Raw genomic sequence first — 18,198 nt, 5'->3', positions numbered from 1 at the left:
ACCTGGCACCTATGAGCAATAGTGATCTCCTAATGGAATCAGCCTTTCTCCAGCCAATTAGGAAGGAGCAGCTAACCCACTCTCCTGCTGCTGGCTTCTTCTTACAGCTCAGAGCCAACTACATTCTACCCTGCTTTTCTCTCCTCTCTCTCTTGCCCTTTCTTCACCTCTTCATTGGGTATGGTTAGTCCCTCCAGTGGCTCAGGTCTCAGGTGTGGAACTTGCTTTTTTCTCTTTCTGGGTTAAAAACTCTCAAATTCCCATTTTCTGCTCATTACTAAATCACCCCTCATCTAAGTTTCCCATAGTCTCCAAACAGCCATTTGATTTATCATTTTGGTTTGTTTTAACCCTTTAAAGCCAAAACCAGTTACATATAAATGAGCTCTATGACCATGATGCTCTGCAGCCACAGCCATTCCTCAGTCTTCAATGTAGTCGTCTTAAGTCTCTGACTCTGAATATTCCTTCCACATGCATTACACAAATTTTTAGTAAATAAAAGTTTCTTTCCCTTCTAGCCACCAAACTCTTCACCTATGAGAGTCACTATAGATTCTTTCCAAGGTGTTTTAGGCCTTACATTGTATAAAAGTGTATTTTCTTCTTTGTTTGAGCAAATTTCTCACATCCCATCTGAAAACTATATTTAAGTATGGATTTTAGGGTGTTTTAAAAAAATTAACATAAGTTCTTTTTCTTTCCCCTTCAGCTACCAAATTCTTCCTTGAAAAGTACTCACCTTATATCTAAATCCCTGATACTATGCAATCTATAAATTTTGTGAGCATGCTGTTTATATCTTCAGCAAGTAAATGATAGAAATAGTGAACAAAACAGATCTAAACTAAAAGCAAATGCCTAGGTTGTTTCACTAGAAATTTCAATCAAGGCTGTCATTGTCCTTAGGTTTTAGTCATTAAATGAGTTCTGAATCTTTCTAACTTCACTCTCATCCAGCCCACATTCATTACCTTTTCAACAAACATATTATTAAAGACTTCATCAAATACCTTGTCAGCATCCAGATATGTTGTATTTATCATCTTCCCCTGGTCTGTCATTCTAGTAACCTTGTCCCAAAAAAAAAGGGAAATGATATTGGTTTGACATGACTTGCTCTTGATGAACTTAAGCTGACTCTTTTGTGTGTGTGTGTGTGTGTGGGGGGTGTTTGCGAGGCAATGGGGGTTAAGTGACTTGCCCAGGGTCACACAGCTAGTAAGTGTCAAGTGTCTGAGGCCGGATTTGAACTCAGGTCCTCCTAAATCCAAGGCTGGTGCTTTATCCACTGCGCCACCTAGCTGCCCCTGTGCTGACTCTTAATAATTAATATATCCCTTTCTAATTGATTAGAAATCATGGTTTTAACCATTCATTCTAGAATTTTGTGATGAATTAAAGTCAAGTTCATCAACCTGTAGTTTAAGAAGTCTACATTTCCATTTTTTTGAAATTGAGACCACATTTGCCATATTTATCTGTAGCTTCACTTCCATTCTCCATGTTTTTTTTTAAAAATACATAACAGGCACTCAACAGTTGCATTTAAGAATTTTTGGTTACCCCAGGATGTAGATTGCCTAGGCCTGTTGACTTGAATTCATTGAACTTTGTCTTACCACGTTCACTTAGCTTAGGTATCACTTCTCCAGCAGAACATGTTTTTTTTTTTTACCATAAAAGTATTTTATTTTCCAGTTACATCTAAAGATAGTTTTCAACATTTTTTAAAAATCATAATAGTATTTTATTATTTTCCAGTTACATGTAAAGATAGTTTGATTTTTAGTTCCAAATTTTTCTCCCTCTCTCCCTTCCCTCCCCCCTCCCCAAGACAAAGCAATCTGATATAGGTTATATATGTACAATCACATTAAACATTTCTGCATTAGTCAAGAACATGTTTCTTTATAAGAGAAGGCCAGTAGCATAGTAAGAGTTGAGTAGTTCAGCCTTCTTTCCATCATCCCATTCTTTGTTATTATTCTTTTCACTTACTAGCAGTAGTATCCCTTTGAATTTTTTTCTTGCCTACAACAGTTTTTAAAAAAAAAACAAAAATGAAACAAACTGATATTTTTTTGATATTAGCATTCATTTCCAATCTCATCTCACTCTGAATTTTAGCATTCCTGACACTGTTATGGACTGTGCCTCTTAGTTTTCTTCAGTTGTCTGCCTTTGATTTCACCTTCTTTCTGTACGTCTTTCTAAAATCATTTTTGACTAGTGCATCAGCAGTCATTTTTCTTCCTTATTTATATTTATCAAGGAAATTGTGTTCTTATCAATTTATTATGTCTTTCTTTGAGCCAGTTTCCACTCTAGAATTTTAGTCCTGCTACTGCTTTTAGCAAAGAGAATGTTCTAGCAGATGTCCAAATACCTGATTTTCCTCATCCTGACTCTATCATGCCTATGATGCAGATTTGTGATCTGTTTCTGAAACTCTGTCCATCTCTTTCTGGTAGGTGCATTCTTACCACAGTACTACTACATAACTTTTGTCAGTCCTAACCCAAATGTTCTCTTTTATGCCTCTCCCATCTGATTGGTGGTTCATCTCCTGTGAGTAAATCTTGGTATACAATGCTACTCCATTGCTCTTTTTGTCTTTTCCTTTTGGATAAAATGTACCTATTTTTTGCTATATTATTGTCATGAATCACATCCTGTTCTTGAGTTAAAAATCTACAATTCATTTATTACCTCAAATGCTCAAATGTCTAATTTGAGGCTACAAGTATATTGATGGCTTTCTTTTTTTGGATATAATCTTCTGTGAATTAATTGCTGGACCTTTATTTAGCCTTATTTTCTTTTCTTATATCACCTATTTCCTGTGGTATTTGGCTTAGTGGATGTATGTGGATAGGGTGGGGTTTTGGTTTCTGGTTTTTTTTGCTCTTTTCATTTTCCTGTTTAAAATAAACTTGTGTATCTATACATCACTAAACAAATATATTTTACTGCTTCTTGTTAGACATACTTCATCTGGCTAAGAGCCTATAGTTCTCATATGTGAAGTCTTGATTGGTTAAGAAATCCAAATCTTTGTTCTCTAGCATCATCATCTTAAGGTTCATGTCCAATTTTAGAAATATTGTAACAAAATATTTTCCTTATTTCTAAAATTAAATTTAGGGATTTGGAAGAAGATCCATTATTTACTGACCTTTCACCAGAAAACACTTTGTCAAATCAAGAGTGGCTTAGTTCTTCACCACCTACTACTCCAGAACACCCCAAAAATGATGGAAAAACTGAAGTCCATAAAATTGTAAATAGGTAAGTTTTTGTTTAAATAGATTTATGTCTTTAATTTTGTATTTATAATTTATGTGAATGTTATTTACATAGCTCTTCCTTTGAATTGTTCCAAAAACAAATTGTGACGTCAATGGAAACCTTTACTTTCACAGCTTTTACTTATTTAATACAATATAAGGAAACTATTTGCCATTCTTAGAAAAGATTAAAGCTGACAGTGCTAATCCAGCCCTGGAGAAAATGTTTGACTGGAATATGCAAAACAAACAAAAAACCCCAACTTTTTTTAGGAGGATCAAAATATCAGATGTTCTTATGGATTCTTAAATTTAAATAGTATGCTAATTGGGTAACATTAAACAATACCACATTGTCTTTTTTTTTTAAGTGAGGCAATTGGGATTAAGTGACTTGCCCAGGGTCACACAGCTAGTAAGAGTTAAATGTCTGAGGCTGGTTTGAACTCAGGTACTCCTGACTCCAGGGCCGGTGCTCTATCCACTGCGCCACCTAGCTGCCCCCACATTGTCTTTTGATTCAGATAAATTTTCTTGGTTAAACCTATATCTATCCATTTTCTTGTTTTCTGTTTAAATGAGACCAACAAAATTTAGACATTTATCTACCTCTGCTTCCCAGGGACCAAAAGCCTTTCTTTCTTTCTCTGTTTAAACACTAATTTGAAATCTCATACTAGGATAGGGTTGATGTCATCTGTTTCCACTGATCAATAAAGATTTTGCCTGCTTTTTCATGATCATTAAGGTAAAAAACAAAAACTAAGGGGGCAGCTAGGTGGCACAGTGGATAGAGCACTGACCCTGGATTCAGGAGGACCTGAGTTATAATCCGGCCTCAGACACTTGACACTTACTAGCTGTGTGACCCTGGGCAAGTCACTTAACACTCATTGCCCCATCAAAAAAAACAAAAACCAACCCAAATTGTTTTATAGGACTGCTTTTAAGGGGAACTATTGAAATTACAGAAAAATATTTTGCTAGTAATATATTTGATGTAAAGTTAGGCAAATAATATATTGTCATCTATAATTTTTCAAAGATGTCTTCTCTTGAAGTGATTTCTGCTCAAGAGGCATCACTAAGGAAAGGCAGTTACGCTTAAAGATATTGTTAAATGTAGAAACAGTACTACTTAGGCTATTTCATATGTGTTGTTTTAAGTTTTCTCTGTCTAGTACCTGATGAAGCAAAATCATCCTACCAGGTAGAGGGGACAGGTTATGATACCTACCTCAGAGATGCTCATAGGCAGGTAAGTGAAGCAACAAATTTTTTCATTAATTTTTAAAAAATTAATTCATGGGAAGGGAAAACCTATTTTTCCTCATTGAAGCAGCCAGGCACTGTGCTAAGTGCTGGGAATAAATATAAAAAACAGTCTCCAGGGGCAGCTAGGTGGCATAGTGGATAAAGCACTGGCCCTGAATTCAGGAGGTCCTGAGTTCAAATCTGACCTCAGACACTTGACACTTACTAGCTGTGTGACCTTGGGCAAGTCACTTAACCCTCATTGCCCTGGAAAAAAAACACAGCAAAAAAAAGAACCAGTCTCCACCCTTAAGGAGTTTACAGTCTTATAAGAGACAAAAACATTCAAATAACTACATACAAACAAAATATATAAAGGATAAACTAGAGATAATTAATAAAGGTAAGACACAAGCATTAAGGGAGTTCAAGAAAAGATTCTAGTAGAAAGTGGGATTTTAACTGGGAGTTAAAAGAAATCAGGAGACAGAGATAAAGAGGGAGAGAATTCCAGGTGTGAGGAGAAGCAGTGAAAATTCAGAGTTGGGAGATGGAATGTATTGTTGAAGGAAAAACGAGGAGACCAGTCACTGGATGCAGAATACATGAAGGGAGTAAGGTGTAGAAAAAGTAGGACAGGAAAGGTAGGCGGGGGCTAGATTGTGAAGGGTAATGAATATCACACAGAGGATTGTGTGTTTGATCCTGGAGGTGATAGGGATCCACTGATCTTCATTGAATAGGAGGATGGCCTGGTTGCACTTTGAGAACATCAGTTTCACAGCTGAGTGGCAGATGGGCTGGAGTAGGGAAGAGCCTCATGGCAGGAAGACCAACTAGCAGGCTTTTATGGTAGTCTAAAGGTGTAAGGTGTTGAGGGCCTGCACCAGAGTAGTTTCAGTGTCAGAGGAGAGTAAGAAATATGTACAAGAGATGTTACAAAGGTAAAATTGACAAGACTTGGCAACAGATTATATTAGGCATAAAAAAGAGCAAGGAGTTGAGAATGATATCTCGGTTATAAGCCTGGGTATCAGAGAGGATAAGCAAGTACCTTTGGCAGTGATAGGGAAGTTAGGAAGAAGGAAGGACTTGAGGGGGAAGAAAAGTTCAGTTTTGGATATATTGTGTTAAAGATAAATACAAGGCATCCTGTTTGAGATGCCCAGTAAGCAGTTGGAGATGTGAGACTGGAGATCAAGAGAGAGGTTATGGTTGGATAAGTAGATTATTATCAGCATAGAGATAATAACTGAATCCATTGGAACTGATGTGATTGCTAAAGGAAATAGTATAGAGGGGGGGAAAGCCTGAGTCAGAGCTCTGGTAGATACCAATTTTAGTGAATGTGACCTGGAGGAAGATCAGCAAAGGATTTAGAAGGAGTGGTCAGGAGGAAAACTCTAGTGCAGAACTGTGTTGTGGAAACCTAGATAGAAAAGTATCAAGGAGATGATCTACTGTTTGAAAGACTGAAGAAAAGTCAAGTAGGAGGAGGATTGAGAACAGGCTTCCAAATAAAATAAACCATTTCTTCATTTCCCCAGTAGCCATTCCCTGTTTTCTAACATCTCTTTCCTGACTATCCCACTCCCCAGCCTCTGTGCACCCAATCCTTATTCCCTGCTTTTCTCCAAACCAAGCCTGAGGCCCTGAGAGAGAGCTAGTACCAAAAACTTAAAAATCATAGATTCAGACCCTCTGGGGAACCTCTGGTTCCTCTCCCTCATTTTATAAATAAGAAAAATAGGGCCAGTGAGGCTGAGTGATTTGCTGCCACATGGATGGTGACAGAGCCAGCACTCAAAACTGGGTCCTCTTGTTCCAAACCCACTGCTGTTTCCCCTGTGCTACATTGCTCAGTAGAGAGCAGGTAAGAGATCTTTTTTGCATCTGAAGTAGTAACTTCAAATGTGTTCTCAGAATCATTCCAGCTGCTAAACAGTGGAAGGAAAGGTGTTCCTGGTATCACTAATTTGAAATTCAGATGAATTTTCTCATAGAATCATTCTTTTAAACAATTAAATACTATGTCATTAGAATGAACGGTCTATAAATTTATAAACTCTTAACAGAATGACATAATATAGATGTTAAAGGGCACTCTGGATAATTGATAATAGCAAAGTAATCTTCAAAAATACTTCTGGATCAGAATCTCAAAGAACAGTGTAAAAATGCTTAGTGTAACAATCTGAGTTAACCAATAAAATTAAGGGCTAAAATATTTGAGATTGATAGTTAACTTGAGTTCTATTGTTTCTCATTCTCCCTAGTCTAATCTGTTCCATTTATTTATATTCCCGTTTTAACCAATATTAAGTTGTACTGATGACTGCTGCGGCTTTGTAATTTGGTCTGAGGTCCAGAAGTGTAGTTCCCCTTTTATCTCGACCACTTTTAATTTTTTTTTTAGTATTCTAGGTCTTTTATTTTTCAAGATGTTTTGTTACTATTTTATTGTGTACAATAAGGCAGGGCTTCTTAAACTTTTTCTACTTGAGATTCCTTTTTTGCCCAAGAAGTTTTTACGTGATCCTGGGTATATAGGAATATAAAATAGGTATACATAACCTTTTACTGTTGTCACATTTTTCACAATCCCCACATTCAGTTACATAACTCTATATGGGATTGTGATTTACAGTTTAAGAAGCTAGGCTAGGGTGCAGCTAGGTGGCACAGTGGATAAAGCACTGGCCCTGGATTCAGAAGAACCTGAGTTCAAATCCAGCCTTAGACACTTGGTACTTACTAGCTTTGTGACCCTGGGCAAGTCATTTAACCCTCATTGCCCTGAAAAAAAAAAAGCTAGGTTATACGGTATCTTTTTGATAATTTGATTGGTATAACATTAACTTGGTAAATTAACTTTGGCATTGTTACTTTTATTATATTGACGTGGCATGGCTATGAATATTCCTCAAGCTATTTTAAGTTCTTTATTTCTTTAAGGAGCACTTTGTGATTGAATCTATACAGGTATTTTTTGTGCTTTGAAATTTGTAGTAACTTGAGGAACTTTAGCATTTTAAGCATTTGTCATTTATAAATTTTCAGTTTTAAAATGACAAGTCTTGTTTTTTAAAGACTAATTAACACTAATAAGGAGTTTTCTGTTTTGTCTTGAATGTCTCTTTTTATCTCAACTAAGGTAAATTTTAAAAGTCAATACACAGAGTATTCTTTTGTGTAAATTTTGGAAGTTGTATATTTAAGAAAAAATTCTTTTTATTCTTCAAGTTTTATAATTAGATATGAGAGAGAAAAATTGTCACTTAAATTTGAGAGTACCTCTTTCTTGAAGTAGCAGTTATGGGCCCTAACTATGGACATATGCTATGCTGTTGCTTTTTTACTGGTAAATATCATATCAATCTACTCATTTCCATGCCGTTTGATAGTAAATTTGATGTTTTGGACAGGATTCATCTTGCTTTTAAAGTCATTCCAGTTGGAAGTATTGAAGGAAATAAGTGAGAAAGCTGACTCTGTGGAGCTTTCTCATTGTACTCTATGCACGCTGCCACCTTTTCACCTCAGGGCCATTTCAGTTAGGTATTCCTCCTTTGGCACTGTGCCTCATAAAAGCCATGTACCAAGAAGAGTCCAATTAAGATAAGAGGATAACAGAACTGGAAGGAATCCTAGAAATTATCTACACTAAATCCCTCATTTTTATAGATAATGAAAACCAAAGCCCTAAGGAATTAAGGAGACTTGCTTGAGGTAACAATCACTAACAGTCAAGATTCAAACCCAAGTCTTTTGAGTTCAAATTTAGCACTCTTTACTCTTTTCACTGTGTCCCACTGTAGTCGCTTGTATTTCTAGCATAGCACCTATTTTGTTGAATAATTGTACAGTAATGTATTTCTGAAAATCATTCTTGTTCAAAATTTGTTAGCCCAATCTAACCATCAAAATACCTTTTTCCTAGTTCCGGGATTATTGTTCTATCTGCTTAAGATGGGAGTGGCCTGGATCTCCAAAAGCACTGGAAAAGTGCAATTTAGAAGCAGCTTTCTTTGAGGGTCATTTCTTGAAAGTTTTGTTTGACAGAATGGGAAGGATTCTTGATCAGGTAATTGGAAATAAAGTGTTTATAAATACTGGGTTTTGTGTTCTTTCGAATTACTATTCTCTATAAATTGTACTTGTTTAATTTGATCTTCAGCATAGCAATTGTATATTCTTTGACTGTTTTACTTGATATACTCTTATGAAATTTTCTCAATTTAGTAATCTTACTGCCTTTTCTGTGACCTAGGTAATTTCCCTCAATGATCAGCTTAGAAATCTAAACTTGCATTTATTTAGACATTATAAAAGAACATTAGAGAGTAGAGAGTTGGAGGTGACATTAAATGCAAAATAATATTCATTAGCTTTTTTTTTTCTTGTAAAATTGCTTAAGTTCAGTTTTTATTTTCTTGGGTCCATGATATCTTTTTTTTTCCCATAATATCTTTTTGATGCATATACTAGATCTATTGTGGAAGTTCTCAACTCCTGCACACCTTTTGTCCTGTGCACTTGTCTACATTCCTCATAAATCCACTAATAAGAATCTACTGGATGCAATGGGAACTCTTCTAGAGGAGGGTCTTTTAATATTTTGTGTTAGCCATTATAGAACTTAGGCTCTCAGTAGTTTTATCATAACATAATAGAAAACTAAGCTTGCAAGCTGGCCTGTCTCCTGTTTTTGTACAGTCAATGAGCTAAGAATAGTTATTACATTTTTTTTATGGCTGAATTTGACCCCCAGGCCATAGTTTGCTGGCACCTAGTCTAGGCCTTAAGTAAAGGTATAGTCAAACCGTTATAATTTTTGTATGCAAGGACCCTGTTTTTTCTCTTGGAAACTGCAAGAGGATAGCTCCTCACTGTCAACTGGCACACTAGTAGTCTTTCTCTGACTTCAGTGATGACTTTCAAACTACTTACTTTACCAGTGAGTAATACGGGGTTTAGATCTCATTCTCTCCCATATCTACTAGGAGATCATCAGGGTAGTTAGTTTTCAAACAATTAAGGGAAAACACTTTAAAGTTATCTAATATAGAATAATTTCATATGCTTTCAATCTGTTTCCTTCTGAGATCTTCTAGAAAATGTGCCATTGATTTTTTTAGGGGGCAGGGGTAGGGCAGTGGGGGTTACGTGACTAGCCCAGGGTCACACAGCTAGTAAGTGTCAAGTGTCTGAGGCCAGATTTGAACACAGGTCCTCCTGAATCCAGGGCCAGTGCTTTATCCACTGCGTCACCTAGCTGACCTTCCTCCCCCCGCCCCCCCCCCCCCCCCCCCCCCCCTCCCCCGCCCGTGTCATTGATTTTTTTTTTTTGTGAGGCAATTGGGGTTAAGTGACTTGCCCAGAGTCACACAGCTAGTAAGTGTTAAGTGTCTGAGGTCGGATTTGAACTCAGGTCCTCCTGAATCCAGGGCCAGTGCTCTACCCACTGCGCCACCTAGCTGCCCCGTCATTGATTTTTAAACAAATTCTGGAATTAAAAAAAAAATCCATCCCTTAACTTTAAAAAGACAGTATTAAGTTCTGATATTAGTATTAGCTAAAGGAAATAAAATTAATAAAATAAAGAAATGTCATGAATTGGGTCAGACCATGTTTTTGTTTTTGTTTGTTTGTTTAAACTATGCATAACCTTTATTCCAGGGCATTAGTTAGGAAAGACCCAAATTATTTTCTAGACCATATACATATCTTTTTTTTCAGGGCATTGGGGGGGTTAAGTGACTTGCCCAGGGTCACACAGCTAGTAAGTGTCTAGTGTCTGAGGTGGGATTTGAACTCAGGTCCTCCTGAATCCAGGGCTAGTGCTTTATCCATTGCACTACCTAGCTGCCCCTGACCGTATTTTTTTAAAAAGAAAAACATGATGTAGTTTTTCCCTGTTTATTATTGCCTCTTAATAGTGGATAGCTTTTGAAAAGTTTTATTACAAAAAGTTCTAATATTTGTGTGATATGTGCTTTTGGAGATTTAGGTTTCTTTAAAATATCTTACATAATGTTTTGGAGTCTAGTATATATAATAGTTATAATACTCTTTAAATAATCTTACTACCTTATTTACCTTGTTGAATAACTCTCCTAGGCACCAGAGCTAGTTGGTCATTCAGTTATGATATGTTGGGTGCAGTACCTGAGCACCGAAGATTCAATAAATGCTGCTTCTTTTCTGACTTAACAGTTTTACTTGGCTGCCTAGTTAGGATATCAGTTAGTATATGTAAACAACCTATTATTTGTTGTCATTCCAGTGCTTAGCACGGCACCTTCTACATAGGTATTTAATAAGTGTTTATTAACTGATGGGATCATTAAATAGTCTGAAAAATGTGCTAATTAAGAATCTAAATGTTAGGAAGTAAGAATTCCATGATTCAAATTGTCTACTTCAATTTTAATTTTTTTCCTCTGGGTTTCTTTGTGTGATCTCTGTAATACCTTTAAAAATGATATATTTATTCTTTATTCATATAGAAAGAAAAAAAGACCATATCTGAGTTAAAGTTTTTAATCTTTCTACCACCAAAAAACATATTATATTAAAAAAACATTATATTAAAGAGTATCCTATGGTAAAATGATTATGGTTCTTAGATAAGGGTTTTAATTTTTTCTGATTCATCATTAATGTAGCATCATATAGTTAGTGCTCAAATGGGTTTAGTAGTCCAAAATAAATTATTTTTGGACTTTGACCCATACTATTTTTATAATTCTAATTCTATTTTTTCCTTAGGTAATAAATGTACCTAAAGTGAACTTAAAAATTCCAGACCATCTGATAAAAAATTTATTATATAATTCTACATAGTTTTTTTTTATACCAAGAGTATAACCTTTCAGTAGATTTCTTCTTCTTTCTTTCCTTCCTCTTCTTCTTACATTTCATTTGAACTTGAAACTAAAGAAAAATTGAAGTTTGTAGACCAGCTCAGCTATTGCTCTTGTTATCTTAGTTTTGTCTTATCAGGGAACAACTACGCCATGATATCAGAGAAAGAAAGTACAGCTGAGGATAGAAATATTTTTCTCTACTCAAAATCTTACAAAAATGAATGTTAAAAGCTATCTTTACATGGAACTGGGAAAAATAATAAAATACTATTAAAAATAAAATATACATAAATGTACATAAAATATGTTTGTCTTCTGTTCTGGAAAAATGCAAGGTAGAATTCTCAGATTGGGAGTGGCTCTTAGATAATCCCTTTGAAAAGGTAACTCATATATTTGGTGATAAAACTAGATTTGAGATCATAGAACTGAAACCTTCCACTTTAGTCAAAATGTTATCAGTTTTGTTTCTTTTAGCACTTGATAAAACATATTTTGTTATTATAAACTACCTGTGTTTGCCAGATTTACATCTGGCATGTTTGGGTGTTTTAAAAAAATGTTCAGTTGAGTCACTCATGAATTATCTTTAGTATTACTGAGTGTTGCATTGAACATGGTCATAAATCATTCTTCTGTCCCTTTCACCTAATATCCCTTCTGGATACACGGTTCCTTTCTACCCACACCCTCTCCCCCCATGGAGGGAGAGGAGAGACAACATTACATTTTTTCATATAGATATTAATCATTTATTTCTCTTGAAAACTTCATATTCTTTAACTGCTTATCATTTGGGAAAATGGCTTATTGAAACATAGATTCTACAGAACATTTTAGGAACTAGAAGATACCTTACGCATACTGTCCCAACCCCATACTTGATCTCAGCCAAAATGCTGAGAAGCAGTACCCCTTCATTTTGCAGATTAAGGAAATGAAGACCCATTGGAACAAAGTGATTTTTCTCTAAGTCAAAAAATTAGTGTCAGAGCTGGGATTTATACATTAGACAGTGAAAAATACAGACTAGTATCTTAGTTATGTTTTTTTGTATCTGTGTCTATTTGTATTGTATGAAAAACATCTATGCTGAAGATTTGGGGAGTTCAAGTTTTTTGGCTAAGGTTGGTGGGGATAATGGTAATAGATTTGCTTGTCCTTCAGTTGCAGAATGTCATAATGGAAAAGTAAGGTAGTGGATCGTGTTTCCTGGTGAACTTAGGTTGAGCAGTAAATTAAGAAGAATACTATCAAATATAAGAATAATAACCTGATGGCATCTCTTTCTGTTTTTTCCCTTTTCACAGCCATATGATGTAAATTTACAAGTAACATCAGTGTTATCCAGACTTTCTCTTTTCCCTCATCCTCATATACATGAGTACCTTTTGGATCCATATGTGAATCTGGCATCTGGCTGTAGATCACTCTTTTCTGTTATTGTCAGGGTGAGTGATTTGTGTATTATATGGTATCTATAGAAGTGCTAGTATATTGTTAAAATTATTAAGGAAATATAGAATTACATTCTATATTTAATAAAGTACATGAAAAAGGAAATATTTTATATATTCTCTGAAACAATTTTACATTCACTACTAGATGATCTCCAGAATCTCTTCCAGATCTAATATTGTATGACAGATTATACATAATAAAGAAATAGTTTAATTTAAAACAATTTGGTAAGACATATGCCTACCATGAAAAAAAGGTGAGTACATATGGTCTGCTATAATATATACTGGGCACTGGACTTGGAGTCATATTTGAGTCCTGGTTATTAAATAACTATGTGGGTATATGCAATTTACTTCTCTCCTTTGACTTAGTTTCCTTATCTCTAAAATGAACATGTTGGATTAGATGAGCTCTTAGGTCCTTTCCAGCTCTGATAATCTTAAAACCATACTCTAGAGCTGCAAGGGACCTTGGAACTTACCTAGTCCAATTGACTTACCCAAGGTCACCCAGAGAGTGACAGAAGTATGAGTTGGACTCAAATCTTTTTAATTAAAGTCCAATGTTCTTCCATGTTTCCATAGTACCATATTGACCTCAGTCTGTGATTTTGTGGAATTCTGATTTAACTGTAGATAAACTGTAATGTGGCACTAAATGCGAAGTCAGAAGTCCTGGATTTGAATCTTGACTGCTCCTTATGATATCAGTGTCTTCGGGCAGGTCACTTAACCTTGGGACTTAAGGTTCTCATCTGTAAAATGAAGGGGTTGGATTCAGTGTCTCCTAAGGTCCAGCTCTGTATCTGTGATCTGAATATTGAAAAGTATACCTTTAAAAAGGCTTTGGGCTAAGTTTTTTGTTTTGTTTTGTTTTGTTTTGTGGGGCAATGGGGGTTAAGTGACTTGCTCAGGGTCACACAGCTAGTAGGTGTCAAGTGTCTGAGTCCGGATTTGAACTCAGATACTCCTGAATCCAGGGCTTTATCCACTGCGCCACCCAGCGGCGCGCCCCCCCCCCCCCCCCGTTAGATTTTAATATTAAGTGGGTATATGTGAATACTTTGTCAAAACTGACATTTCCTCTCCTGTATCTTAACTGGGTTATATAGAAGCCTTTTAATAATAGCAGCTCTCATTGTACGTTGCTCTGTGGTTTACAGAATACCTTCACTATCATTCTTTTAGGTAGATTGAGCATATATTATTATCCTCTCTTCTACATAAGTCAAGAGAGATCCAGAAAGACAAGCTTTTAAGGACCAGAACCTAAATTCAAGTCAAATTTTCCTGAAACCAAGCATAGCTTTACTTCCCCTACTTCACACTGCCATGAACTGTTCTTATCATCCAGGAGGTTCCCATGCATGGGTTTTTTTGGGACATGGTGTATTTTGTTTCTGTGTATTACAGGTAGTTGGAGACCTTATGGTCCGAATCCAGCGGATTCCAGATTTCACCCCCAAACTTCTACTGGTCAGGAAACGACTACTTGGTTTGGAACCTGATGGCCCAATGTAAGTCATAATTATGCATATTGTCATATCATATAAAAGCTTATAAACATTGCTATTTTGTGATGGTTGCCTTTTAATTACCCTAGCTCTCTCTTTACCAGGATTGACCACATGACATTACTAGAGGGTGTGATTGTACTAGAAGAGTTCTGTAAGGAACTGGCAGCAATTGCATTTGTGAAGTATCACACTTCTTCAACACCATGAAGAATGTCTTTATGGTAGCCTCCATGTCACCCAGGCAAGAAAGGATAAAGCCTTAAACTGGCCAGAGCCATGGAGGACATGACTGAATGGACATTCTTGGTAACAGGTGTACAGTTTTTGGCATTGTCTTTATTGGTTCTGTATATAATTGCACGCCATTGAACCCAGGATGCAATCAAAGGAACTTCAGGAAACAAACATTTCTAGTGACTGTTTCAAAAGCTGTAAAAATTTCTGTCTAAACTTTGATGATCTTATTTTAATATCATTTTAGGTAGTAAGGCTTTTTGACACTCTGAAGCTCAATACATATGTTCTTTTGGATTGTTATGTAGCAAAGAAAATCACTGATTTTTGTAACTTTTTGATGTCAGAATTCTTATCAAACAAAACATGAAAGGAAAGTGGGAATGAGAAAATGCTATACATGCTTAAAAAGAAATTCACTCAATACAGAAAAAAGGAAAAAGTTGAAGGTGATAACTGAAGATAAGAATTTTTAGGACAATTTAGCTGCCTTCAATCTTTTATAAGAAAAAGGATAAAATTTAATACAGTGAAGAAATTCTTAATTCATGTACCAGATATTTAATCAATTATATGCTTTTCAAAATGTTATTTTAATCTCATTTAGCAAGGTTAAGAATTTATTTCATATTTTGGTCCTAGTTTATTTAAACTATCATATTTGCCACTGTATTTGCTAAAACAGTATTTTTTTAAGAATCTTATTTAACAGAAATTGGGTTAAGAACATTTTGTGCCTTGGCAAATGTGTTTTGTGATTTTATTATCCTGTTGAATTTCACGGGAGTTTCTAGGCAAAGAACTGACTGATTCCACTTTAGTAAGCAGCAATCAGAATGCCAACATCCTCAATGTTTACATTTTTCTTTTATTGAAGTCTTTATTGTATAGGATCCTAAAGTAAAAAAAAAAATCATAGTCTTTCAATGTCCTGCTTATGTGTCAAAGGATTTTGGTAAAGTGTGTGTGTGTGTGTGTGTGTGTGTGTGTGTGTGTGTGTGTGTGTGTGTGTGAGAGAGAGAGAGACAGACAGACAGACAGACAGACAGACAGACAGACAGACAGACACACAATATGTGTAGAAAGTAGGTCCTGAAGGAGTCTTTTGGATTCTTTGGTAGCTTATCCAAACGACGCTGGGCGTGAGTGCTTTGTGGACAAAGCAGCGTTTGCCGCTACCACTTGGCCTTTTTAATTTTATTGATTTTTTAGTACTCAAATCAGTTCTTCTAAGTTTGTCTGTTTAGGAGTTTTTTGTCATTAACATTTTTAAAGTTAAGCAGCTGCACTTTCTTTTTCTTTATTACAAGTCCACTTAAAGATATTTGGGGAAAGAAGTTAACTTTATAGTCGTTTAAAGGGAATCTGTCACTGCCTCTTTGAGAAGCTATATTTACTTAGCACATATTTGCATATATGAAGACTGCACTGCCTGTGTATAGGACCAAATTATAAACCTTTGTGTATTTTGGGCTTTTGCTTTGATTTCATTTTTTTGTTATTTTATGTTTCATAAAGCTTTATTTCATTATTAGATAAGAACAGGATAGCAAACAACTATGAGTATTCTTAACAGTAGTAGATTTGCCACCTTTTAAGAGAATATATGTTTCTAAGTAATTTAATTCAAATCTGTGATGACATTCCAAATTCACAAAGTAAAATAACAAACAACAAAAAAAAATCAAGTTCCTAAACTGCAAGTGTTAACATCATGCGTAGTTTTCTTTAAAAGATTTTTATAATGGAGTCTCATTCAGTCAGCCACTGTTATCAGTCAGTTCATGCAGAGAGTACTGCATGCTTTTACTCTGTTGTAAAAGTTGTTTGCTTAATTTGGGTTGTTTAAAATTTAATGCATTAAGGTAAATCTTGCTTATTAATGTTTTCTTATATTTGGTATATAATTGTTTAATCCTTAAGATGCCACTGTGATGCTCTTACCTCTCAAGCCAAATGCTATTCAATTCTCACTCTCAGAAATGGGTATTCTAGCTCATCCATGAAATCAAGCTAAGAGCTTTAGGACTTGTTTTTGTACTGGGTGCTGCTTATGAAATCATAGTTACATTAATACAGTGACTCTTCCAAATAAGTTAACTATTAAGATATACTTTGCTTTTATTTTTTTTTCTAATTTTCACATGCACTTTTCGTGTTTAGGAAGATATGAAAAGTCACTCAATATTACATCTAGATTTGTCAGTGGAAAGTTGCACTAAGTAGCTTGTTATTCTGTGTATAGGACTCTATTATTTCCTATCAGTGAACATTTCAATAAACAATTGTTAATAGCTAGTGTTGTACTAAAAAACACCACTGAGATGATCACCTTAAGCAGATCCCAAATTGAATTTTAGCTTTGCTGCATATTTGTGTAAATAGGGGGTGCACATTTAAAAAAAATTTTTCTCCACCATTGTAGTTATGTTTTCAAACCCTATTGAAGTTTTCATAATGAGCATCAGTCTTAGCCTATTACCAATGCAGTGCTCACATTGTGACTATGTATAGTTCTCATAATATATCTGTGCAATATGGGAGCTGTGAATTAATAATACACAGCTTTTCAGTCTGGTTGTACATTACTTTATGTATATATAAGGACCAAAATCCTTAGCTTGCTTACACTGTTGCTAGTGTAAAAATTGTTACACCTCATTTTACAGGGCACGAATTATGGAATTACTTCATAAATTGGTAAGTTGTTTCCATAAATTATTGTACAAATATAAAATTACCATTTAATTATGAAGTTTATAGGCATTGATAAAAGAAACCATGAAATACTCACAAATTACATGGTATTTGTATTTTGGGTTGTACGATAAATCCAGATATCTATGCCATGGTAATAATTCAGTGCTTTAACACACAATTGATAATCATTTCAGGCCCTGTAAAATAGTGTTACTATAAACTCTTTGTTTGCCTCCTGCCTTGTTTACATTAAACAGAGGATATTCAGTAAATTTTTTTCTATTGAACTTTGTATAAATTGCTGACTCAACAGTGTTACTATGGTTTGGCAGTCATGGGGCTATCCAGTGAAGAAACTATCCCAACCAGTGATCAGAGTACATACTTTAACTTTTACAAAGAAGATTGTGATAAAGTTCAACTTTGTGCTAACCAATGCATGCAGGATTAAGAGGGATATTCTAAAAATAAATTAATTTAATTTAAACCACATGCGTACTTGTATTTTTGGAATTCAAATTGTATACATTTTATTTGTTGCATGTATTTTTGTTGTTGTTGTTATTGTTGTTGTTTTTGCAGGGCAATGAGGGTTAAGTGACTTGCCCAGGGTCACACAACTAGTAAGTAAGCATCAAGTATCTGAGGCCGGATTTGAACTCAGGTCCTCCTGAATCCAGGGCCGGTGCTTTATCCACTGTGGCACCTAGCTGCCCCTTTGTTGCATGTATTTAAAGGAAGGATGATACATAAGACAACATTGTAACATTAATATGTAACTTCATTCCAAATACTATTTTATTTCAAAAATTTCTTACTATTTTGCCTGATGATTAGCCCTTCAGTTAGATATAAAATTCTCTGACTTGCT

At 35.2% G+C, this 18,198-nt stretch overlaps 1 protein-coding gene across 3 annotated transcripts in view; it reads left to right on the top strand.

Annotated features, from left to right (window-relative positions):
• FHIP2A (FHF complex subunit HOOK interacting protein 2A) overlaps positions 1-17,814 on the top strand; it is a 48,370-nt gene extending 30,556 nt beyond the window's left edge. For 2 of the 3 annotated variants that reach the window (XM_043984578.1, XM_043984579.1), the window contains exons 12-17: positions 3,148-3,291; positions 4,458-4,548; positions 8,485-8,628; positions 12,724-12,864; positions 14,290-14,393; positions 14,495-17,814. In XM_043984578.1, the coding sequence (XP_043840513.1) occupies positions 3,148-3,291; positions 4,458-4,548; positions 8,485-8,628; positions 12,724-12,864; positions 14,290-14,393; positions 14,495-14,600 (730 nt within the window). In that variant the 3' untranslated portion in view covers positions 14,601-17,814. The remainder of the gene's footprint in view (positions 1-3,147; positions 3,292-4,457; positions 4,549-8,484; positions 8,629-12,723; positions 12,865-14,289; positions 14,394-14,494) is intronic. The other variant, XR_006354835.1, reaches the window with a different exon arrangement.
• Positions 17,815-18,198: the final 384 nt, after the last annotated feature.

The sequence above is a fragment of the Dromiciops gliroides genome, chromosome 2 (genome assembly GCF_019393635.1).
Source record: "Dromiciops gliroides isolate mDroGli1 chromosome 2, mDroGli1.pri, whole genome shotgun sequence".
Lineage (NCBI taxonomy): Eukaryota > Metazoa > Chordata > Mammalia > Microbiotheria > Microbiotheriidae > Dromiciops > Dromiciops gliroides.
This window is presented reverse-complemented; position numbering and strand designations above follow the sequence as displayed.